Source organism: Spinacia oleracea, chromosome 2, assembly GCF_020520425.1.
Source record: "Spinacia oleracea cultivar Varoflay chromosome 2, BTI_SOV_V1, whole genome shotgun sequence".
NCBI lineage: Eukaryota > Viridiplantae > Streptophyta > Magnoliopsida > Caryophyllales > Amaranthaceae > Spinacia > Spinacia oleracea.
In genome coordinates, this window is record NC_079488.1 from 114,259,524 (window position 1) to 114,282,163 (window position 22,640).

At 32.9% G+C, this 22,640-nt stretch overlaps 1 protein-coding gene across 1 annotated transcript; it reads left to right on the forward strand.

The window, feature by feature from the left end:
- The first annotated feature begins 12,515 nt into the window (after positions 1 to 12,515).
- LOC110786500 (nitrate reductase [NADH]-like) lies at positions 12,516 to 18,387 on the forward strand. The gene is made up of 4 exons (NM_001426364.1): positions 12,516 to 13,743; positions 13,923 to 14,063; positions 15,048 to 15,280; positions 16,655 to 18,387. Exons 1-4 carry the CDS (start codon positions 12,675 to 12,677, stop codon positions 17,984 to 17,986), a joined length of 2,775 nt encoding a protein of 924 aa, NP_001413293.1. The 5' UTR covers positions 12,516 to 12,674; the 3' UTR covers positions 17,987 to 18,387.
- Positions 18,388 to 22,640: the final 4,253 nt, after the last annotated feature.

The following is a 22,640-nucleotide window of genomic DNA, read 5'->3' on the forward strand; positions in this document are numbered from 1 at the left end:
AAAAAGAAAAAAAAAGAAAAAAATATTGAGACAACTACTCCACTTAGGAAGTTCTTTTCCCTTTATCTTTAAGTTTTAGTAAGTTGGTCAATGGTCATCATCATCAAGGTGCCACCTTAATGACTAACATGAAGGAATGTGTCAAAACTTACAATAGATTAAGAAATTCCTACTAAGTACTAACCATGAAGTAAATATGAATATGGAATAACAAAATTGAGCAAGGCTATGTTATATTCTGACTCATTTTTGTATGAATTTATATAATACTATGTAATATGTATGCACTTATCTACTCCCTCCGTCTCTTTTTGTTCTTTACGTTTTCCTTTTTGGTTATCTCAAAATGTTCTTTACATTTCCTTTTATATTATCACATAAATGCTTTAATATTCTATCAAAATTTGTGTCCAACAATTATTTAACCAATTAAATTCATTGTGGTATTTAATCTCTCATACTTTTCCATTGGGGCATTAAATATTTTCCATTTTTCCTATGTCAGATTTTTGATAAAAGTGAAAACATTATAAATAAACGTAATTTTTCTTGTTTAGATAAAAAAAATAGAGGAATTTCAATGTACATTAATTAGTTGTTAAAACGCGTGCAAACTAGCAAACGTAAAGAACAAAAAGAGACGGAGGGAGTAGATAAAAAAATAATTATAAATAAATCGTGAGTGAAAATGTTGAAACGAATTTATTTTGTCTGAATTTATTTTAACTGAATTCATATGAACATGTTAATTTGTTTTGTCTGAAATAAGTCGGGTTAAAAATGGTCTTAGTCCAGCTATAGAAAGAGGATTATTGTAAAATTGTGTGAAATTAAGCCTTTTTTGCAAGAGGATTGAATTTTATTTTTTTTGATGCCAACTGAAAGCCCAATTCATATGCAAAGCCCAAACTCATAAATAGACATTTCGGCCTTTCTTACAACAACAAAATTATGCTGGGCCTGTAATATCAAACATTCAAAGAAGAAGATTTTTTACCAAATCTTCTCTTTAGACTTTTTGTCTTTAAAAAGTACCAACCTTTATGAACCTAACAAAGTCTTAATTGGTTTAGCAATTTGCATTGCTATTTTATCTCAAACAGCGATTCGGAAAACAAAGAAAAGGCCAAAATAACACTCTACACATATTAGTGTAAACCGTCCATATATAGAATAATATTTCTGTTAATAAACTAACATTTATATACAGTGGGTCGATTTGTTAGCAGTCGTATGGCATGCAGTGGGTTATTGTCGAAATTATAATAATTTTCATAACAATTGGATGTAAAAATGAATTAACAATCTTAAAGATTTAGGACCACAAGTCCACAAGTTTGAGCTCAATTATGTAAGTTTGATTTGATGATTTGTATCCAAACCCTAATACTTATCTTGAATTTATAAATTCAACGGATATTTCATGAAATGCCCTCGAGTTTTTCCATAATTCACCAATCGCCCATCAAGTTTCAATAATTCATAAAATACCCCTCACAATTCGTACAAATACCCAACATACCCTTACTAATAACGGACCGTTAGTCTGCCGTTAGCCAAGTTTTCAATTCACCCAAATGCCCCTATTCTGAAACTTATTTCACCAAATGCCCCTATTGTGAAACTTATTTCACCAAATGCCCCAAACTTAACTATAGCTATTTTGATGTTTCAGCGACTAGTTTTTGTGTTTGAAAGGTAGCTGTTGGTCACGGTTGACTATAAAAGACCCTTTGCTGAATGGTTCTTGTAAGTTAGATGTTATTTTGATTTGCTTTGCTAATTTCATAAAAATTTTGTCATGAGTTTTCTTTCAAAATCATCATCTACACCCAATGAGTCAACATATATTAGAGTACCTACCAAATTTTGTTATTGTGCTAGGAAATTTGTCATTCGAAGCTCTGATACAACACTCAATCCACAAAGGTTGTACTACAAGTGTGATACTTGAAACAATCTGAGATGGTGAAAGGGAGTAGTTGAGCAAAAAAACAAGGGGCAACAACACGAAGGACAATGCGGGGGAAGCTTAGACGAAGGAGAAAGTATTGAAAACAGGCGAAACAGTAAGATGCAAGAAGAATTGAAGCAAATGAAGAAGAAGCTAAAACAACAACAAAAAGTAGTCAAAGTTGTAATACAAATGGGGATATTGATGTTTGTAATTTTACTGTTTGTAATCATGAAGTAAACACAAGTAATGAGAAACAAATTCACATTTCATAAATAATTGATGTTGCATAATCTGCACAAAATACCAAACTGGGAAGCATTTCTGTTTTTAGCTTCACTTACAAAACATCTTTGCACCAACTACATTTAATGTTATTTTGTACTCAATGAATATGTGCAAGATCAAAACAGATGTGCAAAAAACTACCCCAAAAAGCATTAGCAGCTATCTAGAAGAGCTTGTGAAACACCACTTCAACCTCCATTCCTACCACAATAACAAAATTTGTTAGGTACCCTAATATATGTGGACTCATTGGGTGTGGAAGATGATTTTGAAAGAAAACTCATGACACAAATCTTATGAAATTAGCAAAGTAAAGTAAAATAACATCTAAAATACAAGAACCATTCAGCAAAGGGGTTTTTATAGCCAACCATGACCAAGAACCACTTTTCAAACACAAAAACTAGCCGCCGGAACATCAGAATAGCTATATTTAAATTTGGGGCATTTGGTGAAATAAGTTTTAGAATAGGGGAATTTGGGTGAATTGGAAACTTGGCTAACGGCGGACTAACGGCCCGTTATTAGTAAGGGTATGTTGGGTATTTGTACGGATTGTGAGGGGTATTTTATGAATTATTGAAACTTGATGGGCGTTTGGTGAATTATGACAAAACTCGAGGGCATTTCATGAAATTTCCGTAAATTCAATTGGGTAATTTGTTTACTATCATTGGCTTTGTGTTCTTGAGTGGACAGGATTTCAAGCAAATCAAATCAAAATATAGGGAAGAACATACTAGGAATCCTAGTGCTCCAATATATTCCACTAATAATAGTCCAAATTAAGTGAACATGGAACATTTGCCTTTTCATTTGTGCTAAAATTTCTAAATGTCCATAATTAAATGGGAATCTTTGAAAAAGGTTCATATTTTTTTTTTTGACTGCTTTTCTTTCCATTTTCATACATTTTACTAGTTGCTTTCAACCAGAATCTCTCATTATAGTATTCATCTTTGCCTTTCATTTCTAGAATAATTTAAGAATATTCTTTTAATGTTTTTGAAAATAGTAAAAATAGGAATCTAGAATCAATGGTTTCCATGATTTTCAAGCTAATAACAAACTTACACTCCATCACATAACTTGATACAAGCATTCTTTAAATAATGTGATAAGGATTTAGATTTCATGACGAAAATAAGAGTTTTGAAATATAACACAAACGCGTACAATTGGATCGTATGACATGTCTATTTCTGAAGAGTTGGTAAAAAATCAACGCCTTTTAAATCATTACTAGTGTGTGGCTCGGGCGATGCCCCGATTGCTACATTGAATAGTTAAAATTTTATATTTTTCTTGAGCAAAATATTTGATAAGATACATGTATAGCATGAAGTGAAATCATTCATCAAGTTCGTCAACTACATAAACACACTAAGTCATTTATCACGAGAAATAATTTTTCAATTGAATCATCTTACAATTTGTATAATTTGTTTTCAGGAAATAAGTGATTCAAAATTTACAAACACCAAATTAGACTTATGCATTCATGCAAGGAATTTATGTAGTTGATGCTTATGAGACTTATGACATCATGTTTATTCATGGTTGTCCTAATTCTTTAATTATTATTTTTTTCCAAAATAGTCAATAGAAAATAAAAAGTCACATAAAAGTTTAGTTGTTGTAAACTTCATGTTAACATTCATTTATAAATTAATGTGAAGAGATAAACCACAAATGGTTGTTAGTTAAGATGGTAATGAGAGTTATCCTCCACACTTGAGGTCTGGAGTTCGAACCTCATTGTACGTATAGATTTTTGGTTGTCCATGATTTGACATATCATTTGGTGAGTGGATGATGTGGCGCAAAAGGAAAAGTACTACGTGCCACATAGACATTTTTCTCAACGCCTTTTAATATATTAGTATAGATTGCACACAGTGGCAGAACCAAAATAAATTTATAACGGGGGCCAATCAAAAAACGCCAGCCACCCCCTAATTCTGCCCATGATCCGACATGCCCAATCACAAAAGTTGGAAACGAAATGACAATATATATGGGCCACTATTATCATCCAATGATCCAATTAAATGAAGGTTAGGGGATTTTTCATCTCCCTTCTTTGGTGACAAAGGTATCCCATCACTAGACTAATTTCAGCAACTAGCCAACTAGTGCATGCCTATAGGGTGGCTTTAGTCACAAATCTCACTATAATACCGCAAAAACATGTTGCATGATATGCCAAATATTTTTCAAAGATACTATTATCCTTTACTTTGATTAAGATATGTTTATAATAATTTACTTAATTTGCCCCTATAAATCAAGGTATTTAAATTATTGTGTGGTTGTTGGTCTACATAAGAGCATCAACTCCAATGCATAGAGGGTACACCCGAGTGTATACTAGACATCCTAAGTTGTAAACTTTATTTTGAACTTCTAATCGTGAAACTTTAGAGAATAAGAATTTTGATTTAATTGGCGGGGTAGATGATAATTGCCATCCTGGCATGATAATGACATACAAAGGAGCTATTGATTTAATTTAGAATTTGGATCAAATATGAAAAGATTTCCATTTCATCCTCTCCAAGTATAATCTTTGTCCATTTCCTTATTTCATTTGAGGTCCTAATTAATTTGGCACACCTAAGACCTAACCAACCATGGCAAGAAAAAAAAAAAATTAAATTAAACTTAAAATAGAGAAATTACACAACACCTATGTATAACACAAATAGTAGTTTGGTGGCAGCCGAAATTTCCTACAATTTCTTAGAGAAAAAGAAATTTCCTGAATTTTGTATGGATAGATAACAATGCTCCATTTTAGTAGCTAGCAAGCTAGAGCTAGAGCTAGAGCGCATATGCTACCCTACAAATACAACAAACACTTGAAAATTGAATATGATTGGTGCTTTGCTTTTCCACTTGTGATTTTTTTTTAAGTACTCCCTCTAAATGTTTATCTTATTTCACCTTTTGCACAGTTTTCAATGCAACATTTAAGCGTAAATATATTTTAATATGTATGATAGAATATTATAAAAAGCTGATCATGCATCAAGATGAATAATATAAGATCCTATATGAATATGTTTTGAAATATATATTTATCAACAAATCAACACATTCCACTTTCATTATTAGAATCCTTACAGATTTCAAATAGGACAAACATTAAAAAATGCAAGGAGTATGATTCAGACTTTTCTTGCCAATGTACTCTATATACTTTTATCACAAGATTGTACTCTAGATAACCAAAAAGGGGATTGGTGGGAATATAATGGGTTGAGAGTTGAGAGCCATTCGAATCTTTGAAAGCCAATTTGGTTTTGTAGTCTCATTTTCGATCTTGTAAACTTTGAACTTTAGGGTGTAACACCACCACCACATTGCATATTTGCATGTACAAAGAAAGCCAAGGAACCATCGTTTTATTTGCTTCTTCTTCTTCTTTCCTATGAAATTAAAGTGTCCTATTTCTTTGGAAAAGTTGTGCCTTTTTGTTTATTATTAGGATTGGATATAATTGTTTAATGGCCAATGGGGATAGTCCCCTTCCTCCAAAGTTATTAGGTTAAAGGTTGGACCCACTTATAATAATAATAAAGAGTTAACTTTCTTATTAATCTGTATTATTGTGCATTTTATTCATTTGATTTCCATTATCTGAATTTGTTAAAACCTACGGAGTACAATATTAGAACTTGTTTTAATTATATAAATTATATTTAATTTGGTAACTTTTTTTTATAATACAAGTGGAAATAAAGTAAACCTCGTCGAGTAATTAATATACACAATTAAGATGGTTATGGATCGGATAATTGGCTTCTACCCAAGCTTAATTAGAGGATTTTTTGTACTTTTTTAGGTGATTAATTAAATTAAGGTAGACAAATTGATTCCCTACACTTGTAGTTAATCAAATACGACTAATAATAAACATACTCTATGGAATTGCATGTGAATAGGCCAAAAGGTAAGAGTATAAAATAAGATCGACGGAAACATGATATTTTGCTTTATACTTGGTGGGATTTGATAAGTTGAATTGCTCCTTTTTTTTAACCTAAACAAACATATAAATTGTGTAAGGAGGAACTAAATAAAATTATGTATAATATAATAATTTGTATTTAAAAATCACATATTCATCGTGTTTATTAATCTCGAATGGAGAGAGTAATTGTTTTAATTATATCTTTGTTAATCGAAAATTCCACTGAGATGCATGTATGTGTTCAAAAACATCACGTAGATATTTTTTTCTTTTTTGAAATGTTTTTCACTCTTGGAATTTTTTTCGATACTTTAAGCAAACTAAGGGGATCTTTTTTCTTGAAAAAGACTAATAACCTATAAATTGAAAAAAAAAATAGAAGAATATTTGTAGGAGTGATTTAAAATAATCCACAACCAAGAACCATATGATGGGAAGAAAGTGACACGAAAAAGGCGTCCCCTCCTCCCCAAGTCTATGGATGTTATTCAATTGCAGTTTGACAAAAAATAAACTCACGAAAAAAACAAAAATGGGAAAATAAGGAGGGATGAATTTTTCATATAAATTAAAATTAAAAATAAAAATTAAAAATGAAAAATAAAAATAAAACAAAAATAAGAAATTGAGGCAACAACTGGGGACGGCCTTAAGGAAGAGGCGAGGCGGGAAGTCCTTCACAAAAGGAGTCACTTGGCCTTTGGTGTTGCTTCGGAGTCATCTTTTTTTTTTAAAAAAAATTGTTGATTTCTCTATTAATCCACTATTAACATTCATAATTTCGAGAAAATTGTTTCCATGATCCTAAATCATTCTACTTTTACTTTTTAATTTTGGTAATTTTTATACTATTTGTCTTTATTATCTATCATTACTATGTGCTTATAATATTAAGGGCTTAAGGTTATGTTTTCTTCGGCAGGTCTGATTTGATTTTTCTAGTTTATGTTCTAATCAAATATAATCTGAATATTTTCTATGAATGTCTTTTTCCTTTTCTGGTCTGATATTAAGAAGAACAAGTACGTAATAAATAGTAAGATTAAGAGGAAGAGAACATAGCCTAAATGGAGATATAAAGATGAATTAAGAAAGAAAGTGTTAGGAATGTGCTACTTATATCTAGTAAATCCCACTAATGATGTCATAACCTAATGGGTAAAATTAATAATATGTGCATGATAGGTCACAAAGTTTGAATTCCCTTTGCTGTTTTTAATTTAATTTGTATTGCTCCATTAGAGAATTCACATCAAAACAAACTTTAAAAATCATAATCATATCCTATTTGATGATTATCTGCATTATCCTAATTAATGAAAATAATAAGTAATGTGTCCTTATTAAACAAACATATATAGATTTATTACGTACTTGATATTTGTGTCTACTCTTATTTGAGCTTGATGGTTGATTCCTCTAGCATAACAAGATTATGGAATGAGGTGCTTGTAGAAAAACAAAAAATTGGATGGTCACAAATTTAAACATAGAGATGATCATAAATGGCTCAATATATCCAAAAGTTTAATACTATTTATGTAGTCTCTACTCCATCTAAGCTTAATGATTGACTTAAGTAACAAAGATCTTTATAGAGCAACGATTCTCCTAATTGTTTAGCACTGAAATACATTAAGCTTAGTGAGGTGATAGACGCCAACATTTCCATTTTTTCTTTTTTTTTGGGGTACCAATCTAAAAATTATAACGGTGTTAATTAACTGTGTTACTATTACTTGTCAAGTTGTCATCCTTTCTAAGTAGTTCGTATATAAATAATGCAGAAGAGTAAAATGGATGTGTGTTTACCAATCTAAAAATTACAACAGTGTATATTAGTTGTATTACTATTTACTTGTCAAGTTGTCATCCGTTTCAAGTAGTTCGTATATGAATAATGCAGAATAACAAAATGGATGCTTGTTTACCAATCTAAAAATTACAAGTATATTAACTATGTTACTATTTACTACATGTCAAGTTGTCATCCGTTTCAAGTAGTTCACACATTAATAAATGCAGAATAACAAAATGAATGCGTGTTTACCAATCTAAAAATTACAAGTATATTAACTATGTTACTATTTACTACCTGTCAAGTTGTCATCCGTTTTCAAGTAGTTCGTATATGAATAATGCAGAATAACAAAATAGATGCGTGTTTATCAATCTAAAAATTACAAGTATATTAACTATGTTACTATTTACTAGTAGTACTTGTCAATTAGTTGTCATATGTTTCAAGTAGTTCGTATATTTATAATGCAGAATAATAAAATAGATGTGTGTTTACCAATCTAAAAATTACAACAGTATATATTAGTTGTATTACTATTTACTTTATATTAGTTGTATTACTATTTACTTGTCAAGTTGTTATCCGTTTTAAGTAGTTCGTATACGAATAATGCAGAAGAATAAGATGGATGCGTGTGTGAGTGGTGTAAAATGATGAAGTCTAAACCAAGAAAATAAAAACGAGGCAGCTGTAAATAAGCCCCACGTATATATATTTTCCAGTTGGCCATTGAACTTCCCATGCGCCACTTCACACAATATGACCCTCTTCGTTTCTCAAATAGTGTTGTGTTATGTGGCTATTATTTTTGTTTTTACATTCACCATTCTTAATTACTTTAAATAACTATAATTTAATTGTATTTCTAATTACCACTTTTGAGTTTTGGCCCATTGATTCTGATTCTGAATCTTAGCTAACTAATATTCCCATCTCTTCTTTTTATTTATTATTTTGGAGATTGACTTTTTCCCTTTATTTCTTGATTTTTATTTGAGTTTTTATTCACTATATCTCTGTGTTTTATTGATTTATGTGTTGTATCCAAGCGTTTTAAATATTACACACTTACTTTTTATAAACGTTAAAGTTAATTAATTGTATTTCTGCCGTCTACCTCAATGTTAACAAGTTCCACTGCTTTTTTTTTATAAATCAAGATTTTACTGCATTAGTGTTATATATGTTAACAACAAAGATGAGGTTGATTATAATGTAATAAAAAACATTGGTTTGTATACAAAATAAAATAAAATAAAAATTAACGCTAAATTAATAATAAGCTTGGATAATGTTGATTATATTTTACAAGTACAAAGTACAGTGTGGACGATTTTAAAATTTAAACGCATGGGTCCCAACGTAGAAATCAAATAAACATAAAATGTGAAAATTCCCTTTTTATTTTTCAATTTTGTTGAAATCAATAGGAATTCTAGCTTACAAATATCTTGATCTTACAAATATCTTGGTGTATGGATAGATTAATTTGATTGTTACAAATGATGTTGTAATACTACTACGTATGTATTATCTTTTGGTGGAATATACTACTCGTACAAAGATATGCTTCGGTAACATATACGGAGTCCACCATAATGTAGAATTTATTTAGTAAGTCACTATCAATTGTTTTTAGCCTTTAGGTCGACTATATATAGGAAATGTTTATCACGCTATGTAATGGAAATAAGTATGTCCTCTAAATGGACTAACACAAATAAATTTTAGGTAATGACCAATAAATTGGTTTAAAAACCTAGCTTATATTATCGTATAAATTCAAAATTGTCAGAATTACGTACTCGTATTATCGCACTTCATATAAAACTTCGTATAAAGTTAAAAGGAGATACACAAACCAAATTTTGTAAACATACTTTGAGGTGACTAAAAACCTTATTCCGTTCACCTTATTTGTTATTTCCACTTATAATTTTCTAAATTTAGTTCGTTTAGTTCGATTAGAAAAATAATTAGAAATCAAATGAATAAAACACACATCTTTATATTTAAAACTACGTTATAACATTTATTATTGTTTGACTAAGAAATAAAACAAAATTTAGTTTCTCACTTCACCAAAGCAAGCAGAAAAAAGAAGAATACAATGTACATTGTTTTGAAAATTTTACGAAATGTATCAAGTTTTCCTCAAGAAAAATTAATTATGAAGAAATTACGTTGGAGTTGTTTGAACTTTGACATGCATACTATTTGATGAACGTGCGTCGTGCTAGCAAAATTTTCGTTTACTGGATCTATTTAAAACTTAAATAACTTTTCTGATATTAATTGATGTGGATAACCCATTAATCCACTTGGAATTTCTTTACCATATCAACTCTATTTTCCTTCTACCATTATAGCTAAAAGAAGAAAAAGAAAATGCATACATTCTCCACAACACAAGGTCAAAGTTCAAAAAAAAATTGTGCAAAAAGGTCAATATATTAAAAAAAAAAAAAAACAGAGAAAGTATAATTAAACGAGTGTGCGTATAAGTTACTATAAATGAGGGATTTGAATTTGTGACATACTCTGTATCATATATACGTACATGCTCATAGTTTTAACCTTTAACCATTAGGTTTAAACCTCGTTGATTGAGAATAATACTTGTAATCAGTGGCTTATCTTCTATATGGCCTAGGTGGGCACGGTCCTCTCGACCGGAAAATTACGTAGCGTATTTTTCGGCTCAGCTATGTTTGACTTATTTTGTTTGAACTTATAATTATGTAAAAAACTTATTTTTGTATTAAAATGTATGATTTTTTTTCCTGAACTTATATTATATGAATTTATCTTAACTTAACTATTCTTATCTGAACTTAACTGTACCTATCTAAATTTAATTAATTATACTTATCTGTACTTATTTTTTCTGAAATAACAACCTTAGTTTCGGCCCTCCTAAAATTTGAAAAAAAATCATATTCTATTATTTAATTATTTTAATGCACCTTCCCGTAAAATTATTCAAGATCTGCAGCTGCTTATAATGGTTAACCGAGACAAGCTAGGGGCGCCCAAATTAAAGGAACAAGTTTCACCAAATAGTTTTACTTTAGTGCAAAAGTTTTGGGTTTGTTTCCACGTTAAGAGGGGAGTAAATCCAAATCCAAGGGGTGTAGATAACAACTGGGAGAGGTATATCGAGGGATAGTTTGTATCTGAGCAACCAAATAATTATATGGGGTCAAAAAAGTTTCACTTTTTTTATTTTCTCTTGTTGCTTTTGTTTTGTGTGTTTTTCCTACTCATCTTCTTTTTTGGACCTTAATTAATTCAATAATATATAGTACGTATATCATGACATGGTGCATCTGGTTTTGTACGTGTTATGGAAGCACGAGTGAAGTTGCCCCCCATGCAAATTAAAACTTTGCTTCATTTACAAACCACGACTAACTTTCTTTATTTGAGAAAAGTCAATCATATTGTTGAAGTTGAACCATGTTCTTTTGCAACCAAAATGAAATAGATTCAATGGAAACATGTGGTGGGATAAAAAAAAAAAGAAAAAAAATGAGGCATAATAATTTCTTTAATTCTTTTTATACAAGAAATAAAGTGAAATATAGAGAGACTCAAATGAAGGTATTCAAGATAAAAATCGAGAGAACAACTCAAATGAATAAGAGGGAGCATAGTGTAATTGTTATACCTGTACATGGGCTGGAATAACACGCGAGCTGATTGAGCCTGTTGTAACCCGGCGTGATACAAGAGGCACGCATATGGCTCATGAGTTGTTCATAGACATCATTTTATAAAATTAGTATGAGTTCGACACGAGGACGACATGTCGACCCTTACATAGGCACACATGTTTATAACTAATTAACAAGGGACCCGTTGGCACGGATCCAGCTCCAGCAATGGTATAAGGCTTATAACGGAAAAATATGAGTCACTTTAAAATTACCAATGTATGCATATTTACATGGTGCCCAAGAATATTGACTTGACTTGAGAAATGAGAGAAATTGAAAGTTCTCATATAGTCCGTAGTCTCCAATAATCCTATCACACAAGCCATATGAATATACGATATTTGATTAACTGTCAACCCATGCTCAATAAAATGTCTGATAGGTAAAAGGTGAGTGACGTGACATGTAATCTGATAGTTAATTTACTAAATATTCGGTAATGTCTAAAGAGACACAATTAATCCCAAACCCAATTTAAACAAGTCATTCACCAAATTAGGCTAAACATTGTGGTACACTAATACTAAAATTATCCGAATATGAGTAAGATGACCCGATTGAAAGGTGGAGTATTGATATATCTTCTCTAGTAGATTTGAAACCATAAAAAAAGAGTATTAGTCATTTAGTTGCATCAAGGCCATAGGTTCAAATATATTTTGTAATTTAGTGGCCTCACCAATTTAATATTTGAAGTGTGTGCTCCTTATTTTAAATATTAATATTATTATGGGCCCCTTTTTACCATCTATATATACATAGCATCTCCATTCCACTCTTTAATTTTCCATTGAACCCAAAACCAAAACATAGGATCCTTCAAAAACCATAACACCTCTGGAAAAATATTGAGGAAGAACCGTAGTTCTTCTTTCCTTTTTCTTTTTTTCTTTTTAATTACATTTCAAAAAACCCTACATTTGATCGATTTGAGCTATGGCGGCGTCAGTCGATCGTCAATATCATCCGGCGCCGATGAGCGGTGTCGTTCGTACCCCATTTAGCAACCACCACCGTTCCGACTCTCCGGTTCGGAACGGTTATACTTTTAGTAACCCGCCTTCTTCAAATGGCGTTGTTAAACCCGGTGAAAAAATCAAGCTCGTAGATAATAATAGTAATAATGGTAGCAATAATAATAATAATCGCTATGATAGCGATAGTGAAGAAGATGATGACGAAAATGAGATGAATGTCTGGAATGAGATGATCAAAAAAGGTAACAGCGAATTGGAGCCGTCTTCCGTCGATAGCCGTGATGAAGGAACGGCTGATCAATGGATTGAGAGGAATCCTTCAATGATCCGTCTCACAGGGAAGCACCCGTTCAATTCGGAGCCTCCATTGACCCGATTGATGCACCACGGGTTTCTCACCCCGGTTCCGCTTCATTACGTTCGGAACCACGGTCCAGTCCCCAACGCTAAGTGGGAGGATTGGACCGTTGAGGTGACCGGGTTAGTCAAAAGACCAATCCGGTTCACTATGGACCAATTGGTCAATGACTTCCAAAGCCGTGAGTTTCCGGTGACGCTTGTCTGCGCCGGTAACCGGAGGAAGGAACAGAATATGACGAAACAATCGATAGGGTTTAACTGGGGTTCCGCCGCCGTGTCAACTTCCGTGTGGCGCGGTGTTCCACTTCGCGACGTGCTTAAGCGGTGTGGGGTCATGAGTTCGTTAAAAGGGGCTCTCAACGTTTGTTTTGAGGGGGCTGAGGATTTACCAGGAGGTGGCGGGTCGAAATATGGTACAAGTGTTAAAAGGGAGTTTGCAATGGATCCGGCCCGTGACATTATTCTAGCGTACATGCAAAATGGGGAGAAGTTGAGCCCGGATCATGGGTATCCGGTTCGGATGATCATACCCGGGTTTATTGGTGGGCGGATGGTTAAGTGGTTGAAGAGGATTATTGTGACTACAACAGAGTCTGATAATTATTACCATTACAAGGATAATAGGGTCCTTCCCTCTCATGTTGATGCTGAACTTGCCAATTCTGAAGGTATACATTTTTTTTTTGTTTTTAAATATGCATGCATTTCATCTGTTCTTATTTGTAACGTTTTCACGATAAGGTTTATCTGAATATTGTTAAAATAATGGTGTGTTACAAAGGTATGATGTATGGTGTTACGAATGTTTTTATTAACTTGGAGTTATGCAAATAAATGAAAATGGCAGCTTGGTGGTACAAACAAGAGTACATCATAAATGAGCTGAACGTTAACTCGGTGATAACATCGCCGTGCCACGAAGAAATCTTGCCTATCAACGCCTGGACTACCCAACGTCCTTACACAATGAGGGGTTACGCTTATTCTGGTATGTTTTTTTTTTTTTTTTAATATTTTTTTCTATAATTTTTTTCCAGTTTTGTAACGAGAAATTCGAACCAAAGACTTATCGACGATCAAATTTTAACCAGACTTATTGGTTGTTGTTTGTGTTTTAGAAAAAGCGTAAGATATAACATACGTAAGCAAGCTAGATCGTTCATAATGGCCGTTTACATTTAACTTTTGTGGTTAAACTTTATAAACTTTCAGAAATATTTAACTAAAAAAGTGTCGACCAATTAAAACTGTGAATCTATCGATGGTTGATATTACATACTAAAAGAGTGTCAACCAATTAAAACTGTAAATCTATCGATGGTTGATATTACATACGTAGTACTTTTAATTCTTATAAAAGATTAAGCTTGAGGTTAAGGAATAAAGACACGTTATTAGAACAAGCCGAGGGGGAATCTCTAAAGTTTTTCATTCAAAAAGTCAATTGCCACGACCTTGGAGGAAAATTTAATTATGAAAACGTACGGAGTACATGATTATTATGATAACGTCACTCCTTCATACGATAGTTATACTTGGTATTCCGTATAACATAGTATGGTAATATGGTATTCTACTCCGTAATAAAATACTCCTAGTTGATATTCTTGATTGAGTAATAGTAATAGACTAATTATAGTTGTTGTTTTCTTTATTAGTTTTTCCATTTACAAAGTACAATTTTTTTAATATTTAAAGTCTAGATTTTGAATTAAGGGCTCATGATTTCCACCAATTGCTCCAAGCTCCACTAGTTGCTAATTCCTGTTAGGGGTTGGAATAGTAAAACTAAAGGTTGCAATTTGGTCCTAACAAAGGGCCATATATCTTTCGTTGTCTTAAGACGTGTTCTATTCACCTGATTTTCACTTATGTTTTTCTGAACTTATCTGTCTGAATATATCTGAACTTATCTGGTGGTATTAGTTTTTGAAATGTCTTTAATTTACCGTTAATATAAAATTTACAACAGGGGGAGGAAGAAAAGTGACCCGAGTGGAAGTGACAATGGATGGTGGAGACACATGGGACATATGTGAATTGGACCACCAAGAGAGGGGAAGCAAATATGGTAAATTCTGGTGTTGGTGTTTCTGGTCTTTAGAGGTCGAAGTACTAGACTTACTCGGAGCCAAAGAGATTGGGGTCCGTGCTTGGGATGAAAGCCTCAACACCCAACCTGAAAAGCTCATTTGGAATGTCATGGTAAATACTCTGTTATTACTACACATCAACTTTTACCTTTTTTTTCAATTACGAGTAGACCTGATTATTGAACAGAATAATACAATCAGTCTGATAACACGAGTATCATGGTTTATATTTTCACATGGAATGGCAATAATTTGTTGGTAATAGTTGGCCTTAGTTTATGCAAAGTAGTCCTTTAAAAAAATAGAGGGACCTTTGTGCTTGTGAAAGTCAAATCAAAAGTAGGTCCATTGGCCTTTCCTAATTCCTATGGGTGAAAACTTGATTTGTTGGGTTGTGTAATTGGTCCTACAGTTTTTCTGTTGCGTAGCAAATACTTGTATCTTGATTCCTTGCCCCAACTCTGACCTTTCTGCTTCACTACTTGCAACACTACCTGATAAATATGTACTCCAGGAATATAATAATAGAATATGCTACTACTTGTAATTTCAAGTCCACCACAAAAACACTTGTTTAAAATTAGACTAATTAAATAACTTCATTACTTTGGTCAGTTGGTGTATCATATTATATTGGTCTCGCACTTAATCCCGATCTCTTAGCACTTCCGGGAGTGGTGGAAATTATGACACTTTTAGCCGCCTTTAATGACACTTTTGGAATTAGCTTAATAAACCAGTGTGCCACCCACCCTTTTGATTCTTAATTAATTAAATTAATTAGTTAATTAATTAGCTAATTAAAGAGGGATGAATCTTTCTTTTTCTTTATAACTTTTATTTCTAGTCCATCCTTTTCAATTGCAAGTGGCCTAGGGTTATTATTATTCTTTAATTTAGTTGGAGAGCTTGAATTCAATTAGCTTGAAAGTGATTACGCCATTACGGAGTATTAATCATAAGCTAATTACAATTTTAATGTCTAATTTGTCGTTTAGTTTAGTATTTGTGTGTTAATAGCTGTAGAATCTTGACTGGCATGTCACTTGATTTATAAAAAGATCGCATCTTTGACCCCTTCCCTCTAACCTTGGAATAAATTATGCACCAATTTTAACTTTAATGGGATCACATGAAGTTACGTTACTACCGTACTACGTAATAACAAATTGGCTGGAGTTGTTAATATCTTTGGATGACCTTCATAGTTCATACAGTGTTACAACTAGCTAGTCTCTTATCAGACTGTCTGACATTTAATAGTCAGCCCTTATTGATACACCAACTGACCAAAGTAATGAAGTTATTTAAAATAGTTCATGTGGTTCGGTGATCGATCTTTGCTACATTCTTATTAGTGGTGAAGTAGCGTAATAAAGAGAGGTTTACGTAGCACGTATACATTCTTAAAAACGATTTTTAATATATTATTAGTATGTATTTTTGGAAATGAAGTTTAATTGTGTAATTTGGTACGTGAATGCAGGGTATGATGAACAACTGCTGGTTTCGTGTTAAGACCAACGTGTGCAAGCCTCACAAGGGAGAGATCGGTATCGTGTTCGAACACCCGACCCAACCCGGTAACAAGTCGGGCGGGTGGATGGCCCGTGAACGCCACCTCGAGATCTCCGATTCTGGCCCAACATTGAAGAGGACAGCATCCACCCCATTCATGAACACCACCTCAAAGATGTACTCAATGTCAGAGGTGAAGAAACACAACACTGCTGACTCAGCTTGGATTGTAGTCCATGGAAATGTCTACAACGCGACCCGGTTCCTAAAGGATCACCCGGGTGGGTCAGACAGTATCCTCATCAATGCAGGAACCGACTGCACCGAAGAGTTCGATGCAATTCACTCAGACAAGGCCAAGAGGCTTCTAGAAGATTTCAGGATAGGTGAGTTGATCTCAACGGGCTACACCTCTGACTCGTCCTCGCCCGGTAACTCAGTCCATGGCGGGTCGGTTTACTCCGGGTTAGCCGGGTTAGCCCCAATTACAGAAGCGGTTCCATTACGTAATGTTGCTTTAAACCCACGGGTTAAGATCCCATGCAAACTTATTGAGAAAGTTTCACTTTCCCATGACGTAAGAAGGTTCCGATTCGGGTTACCCTCTGAAGACCAGGTGTTGGGTTTACCTGTAGGAAAACACATCTTCCTTTGTGCTAATGTTGATGATAAGCTTTGTATGAGAGCTTATACTCCATCAAGTACCATTGATGTGGTTGGGTACTTTGATCTTGTGGTTAAGGTTTACTTCAAGGATGTTCACCCTAGGTTCCCTAACGGTGGGGTGATGTCACAACATCTAGACTCACTTTCTTTGGGCTCGATTGTTGACGTGAAAGGCCCATTGGGCCATATTGAGTATTTAGGAAAGGGGAATTTCACAGTCCATGGAAAGCCCAAGTTTGCTAAAAAGCTTGCTATGATATCAGGTGGGACCGGGATTACCCCGATTTATCAGGTGATGCAGGCAATACTGAAAGATCCTGAGGATAAGACTGAGATGCATGTTGTGTATGCAAATCGGACGGAGGAGGATATCTTGCTTAGAGAAGAGCTTGATAAATGGGCTGATGAGTTTAGAGATCGGGTTAAAGTATGGTACGTTGTTGAAAAGGCGGAGGAAGGGTGGAAATATGATACCGGGTTTATATCTGAGAAGATACTTAGAGATCACGTGCCGGCGGTTGGGGATGATGTGTTGGCACTCACGTGCGGTCCTCCTCCTATGATTCAATTTGCGGTTCAACCTAACTTGGATAAGATGGGTTTTGATATTAAGGAACAGTTGTTGATTTTTTGAAAGTACTGTTACGTTGGGAAGTGAATTTACTACACTACCCCTGAAGATATTTGTGTTACGTGCACATTGCAATATCGACGTGTGTAACACATGCGTTGTGCTTTCGAATGTATAGTAGAAGTTGGGTAAAATGGAGTATATGAACACTACTATATGTATTCTATGTATGTAATGTAATTTGTGGAGCTTTTTCTTCTTTCTTTACCCGGTGAAATTATGTGAATATAAGTGCTCCACTAGATTGTTTGTTGATAAGCTTTTTGTTGTCCTTATGAAAATTGGTTGATGGAGGAAGAAGTATGTAGAAGGAAGAAATTCAAGTAGCTAAGGTTTATGTATTGTAAGAGGGAGATTACTATTTGGTAGTCTCCATTTACCATATTATTATTGTATAAATAATGGTTCTTGAATATTCATTCTTTTCTTTTACATAAAAAGTTGTACATTGCTTATTTGGTCTGGTGATAGTAAAAACATCTTTGGTCTGGTGGCTGGTTTCAAACGTGATCTAAGCATACTGATCTTTAACGTTAACCACTAGAACAAGATCAAGATCTTATTGGTCATTTCGTGTTAGTTGGTTATCATTTCTCTCATTTGAATGTGTGACATTCATTTTGTTTATAGAATTGATCAATTCAATTAAAGATTTTGCAAGAAAAGACAAACAAAATGACATCACCAACATAATCAAGGAATTAAGAGTTGATACTCCATAAAATATACACCATCACCACACAAAAATAAAGTCATACTCATAACTTGGTTTATAAGTAATTGTTATACGGAAGTTCATACCGTACAACTAGCATGATGGAAGGAAGATAGGTATTGGTGCAATTGAGTTGATACGTCAACAAATAAATTTAATCAAAATCATTAATTAAAGGTATGTTCTGTATTACTGTAAGTACTAAATTTTTGGTTTTATACTTTTGAAAGTCTTATGATTTAGATTAAACAGTAAATTTAAAGTAGTCGATCATATATACAATAGTCGTATGCTTACTTGTTACACTTGTGTACTTTGGGAGTTTACTTGTATCTCTCTTGCTAAAAATCTAGTGATTGGTATGTGATAGAGATTTATAAGTCACAAATGACCTCAGTTGAACAGTGTAGCGTGAATAACATAATTTCGTGCTTAATTACAGTCGAAGTATTCTTCATTCTTAAGTCACTATTGACCTCAATTTTTGAACAATCTTGCAAATACTCCGTATTATTCATGTATAATTATTTTGCATGTCTTTTCCAAAATTTATGCATTTCAATTTTGTACTTCAATATGTAATAAAATTTGTATTTTGTACGTGAAGTAGACAAATGACAATTAATGTAATTAGGAATTGTTATTGATTATTTTCTACAACTATTGTTCCTTGTTTTCTCATGAAAATGGTTTATAAGGAATAGTGAGGGTTCACAATAATAAAAAAGTTGATGTTTTGTTTGAAAGATTGTGAGGCACAATCGATAACCTCTCTGCCTATGAAAGTGCACACAAAAATATTATTAATTCTTAGATGTAAACACAAATAATTATTGAGAATTTTCTCTATAAATTGTGTAAGATTATCCATATTATACTCTATACCCGTATTTTATGCAATCGATACGTACTCCGTACTACACTACTACTACTAGTGCACTAGTTACTAGTTAGCCAAGTTTTAGGTTTTTTTTTTTGGTAATTTGTGAAGTTGTTACACATATTTTAATGTTTGGTGAACGGAAGGGGCAAGAAGCCAAGAAGCCCAACAAGCCAGCTTAGCCCCTCTGTTATAGTCTTCACTCTCCGTGGGCCCTCTTCCTTTGTCATGGCCCGAAACCAATCCATTTCATGCTTAATTAACTATATTTAAATATATTTATAAGCAAAAATAAAAATATGTTTTATATTTAATATTATTATGCACTTTTCAACGTTATTTAGTCAGTTCATATCATTGAGAAATGTCGTCTTCATAAGGAGCAATGAAAGATCTTCACCTTATCCTTGTACTCCTAAACTATAACCCAAATTGCTATGGGGTGACGCCATTGTTTTGTCGTTTACCTAATGTCATAAATTCATTGATAGTTATGCGTATTCAACTTCTCTTTTGTTCTTTCTAATATCTTGCCAATTTTAAAAATAAAATAAAATACAATGCCTATAGATCTTACTAGAGGTGTAGGAGTTAAAGATGAATGCAAATAATTAGAATAAACTAAATATTTACATATAAGTGACATAAATCTTTTTTTTTTTAGAGGTAAGATCAGATAACTTACTAATTCGTATCTCGCACATGTATTTTCAGCGAAATTTTCAGGTCAGACATATTGAACTAAGGGACATTATAAGAGAAATCTCCATCTTCAAAGAGCCCCTAGCGGTTCGCCGGTTTAATTCCATGAATAGCCTTGAGGTTATGAGGTCAAGCCTCTAGCTTGGTATATGAGCGATATACATATTGAAAAAGGGTGTAGAATTGTAATTGGCTTAATGTTTCGTTGAGAATAAAATTAAAAGACATGCAATTGATTAACCTGTTCCATAAGTTATTTACATTTACTATTCGCATAAAAACTTTAACCTAATTGTTAATGTTTATTTTTATATTCTTGATGATGCTAGATCGCTCATAGTATAGTATATACTTATACGTATAATAAGATATTAAATTAAACGGCAACATCACATTCGAATACTTGGTGTTAAACTCCAGAGACTTGGGAGCAAATTGGAAGGAGTCATTTGGCAAATGTGTGTTTAAAACTAAGAATTTGTCACCCTCTTAAAGATCTACCTACCTACTTACCTAGTGCTTGTCTAATGTAATCCCCACTTGTTCAAATTTTTATCATTGGTGTTGCTTTAATACTCATATCAAATCAACAATTTTTATTTTCTTTTACGAATTCTTACGAGTGGTATTTTATAAATTCTTAGGTGCAACCGGTAGATATTTGTAATTGGATTAGATATTTCGTTAATAGTTTAATTTATCAATTTTTTTTGATAAAAGTACACGGAAAGGAGAGGAAGGGTTGACCTGCATGTTGCATGCCGTGTTGAAACTCATTTGTATCCACTAATTAAGTGTTGTTCTATTTTGGAGAAATATATATGAGAGAAAATAACAACTTATAATATAAATGAATTACTCTCCTTATTGTCAAAAAATTTTAATTTTTATAAATGTATCAGACTCGATCCCATTCACATTTCTCTATTATAATAATTGTAACCTATATTTTCAATCACATAATTAACTCAATGAGTATGAATTATCTAATTATTTATGTAGATTACTACTTTGTTGGTGCTTAATTAGGCTACACAAGTGTTAATCGCGCGTCTCCATTAGCTTCTAATCATTTTAAGCCACTTGAACTAATAAACATCTATTGTTGTTTTGGTCAACTTTAATAAAGTCATAGCACTTAAAGAATTTATAATACAAGGTGTTTAACTTAATGTCCCTCAAAAAGATGTTTAACTACTTAATGCATGCCAGGTGGCAGGTGTTTAATTTGGGATTGAAAGTAACAAGTATTAGTAGTATTAAAGAATTTCTAAAGTCTATAGAGTAATTGTTGCACCAAGCGAGTAGAGTTACTTTTGCGTTATATTCAGCTGATTTTCACTTAATTTTTCCTCTTCTAAACTTATTTTACTTATAGATTGCATTGAGAATATTCTTATTTTTCCTAAACTTATTTTATTTGAATTTAATTTTATACGAAATAAGTGGAAATAAATTGAAAAAGGGCCAAAATTGTTGTATGGAATTACACCACAAAATATATGTACAAATATCTCAAGACTTAAGCTAACCAACAACTCAAGAAGTCGGGGGCAACACAAAATTGATGTCCGACCCATAATTAACGCGAGCCAAATAATAAGCATGAAATGTGAATAATATATGCTATTGTTAATAAAGGCATATCATTATCAACCTTAGTCATTAATCACATTTAATGTGGATATGTTTGTACTCGATTTGCATTAATAAGAATTTGGCATTCTCCAAAGTAACATCTAGTGTGTTTGTGTTGTGGTGAGCATTTGCATTACAAACGAAGGCAGGTGGATAATGGGAAGGCTAGTAGGCCGGTGGGAGCACTTACATGTGTTTTATCTATCTTGTATCCGGATACACTCAAGTCTTAAAGGTAGTCCCCGTCAAAAAAATAAAGTCTTAAAGGTAGTCAAACTTAGGTAGGGTTTTTAGCGGTTGAGTATGGCGAGTAGCTATTAGAATAGTGAATAACGGTTAGAGTAGTGAATTATAACTGTTAGAGTAGCGAGTAGCTATCACAGTAGCAGGCAACGGTGAACTAGTAGCGGGTAACGGTTAGCTGTCAAAGTGATAGACTGATAGGTAGTATGAGTGTTCGGTAGCGGCTGAGATTGTAAAATACAATAAAAAACGAAGTATACAAGTATATTTTTTAAACCTTTACTGTGGTTTTAATTATCAACCACTACTCAACCGTTATCTACTTATCTCTATCGCTAACCGCTACATAAACCGCCCGTTATCTTGCCAAAAACTTATTGCTTTTAGAAGTATCATTTTAAACATGTTAAAATGCTACCCCATAACTTAAAGGCTACCGCTGAACACACGATTTTCAGTAAGTTATGGTAAGGTTGGGA

Coding starts and splice junctions, on each gene's coding strand:
- LOC110786500 (NM_001426364.1), top strand. CDS start 12,675: ATGGCGGCGTCAGTCGATCGTCAATATCATCCGGCGCCGATGAGCGGT. Junction 14,064..15,047: donor GAGGGGTTACGCTTATTCTG/GTATGTTTTTTT, acceptor AATTTACAACAG/GGGGAGGAAGAAAAGTGACC. Junction 15,281..16,654: donor AGCTCATTTGGAATGTCATG/GTAAATACTCTG, acceptor ACGTGAATGCAG/GGTATGATGAACAACTGCTG.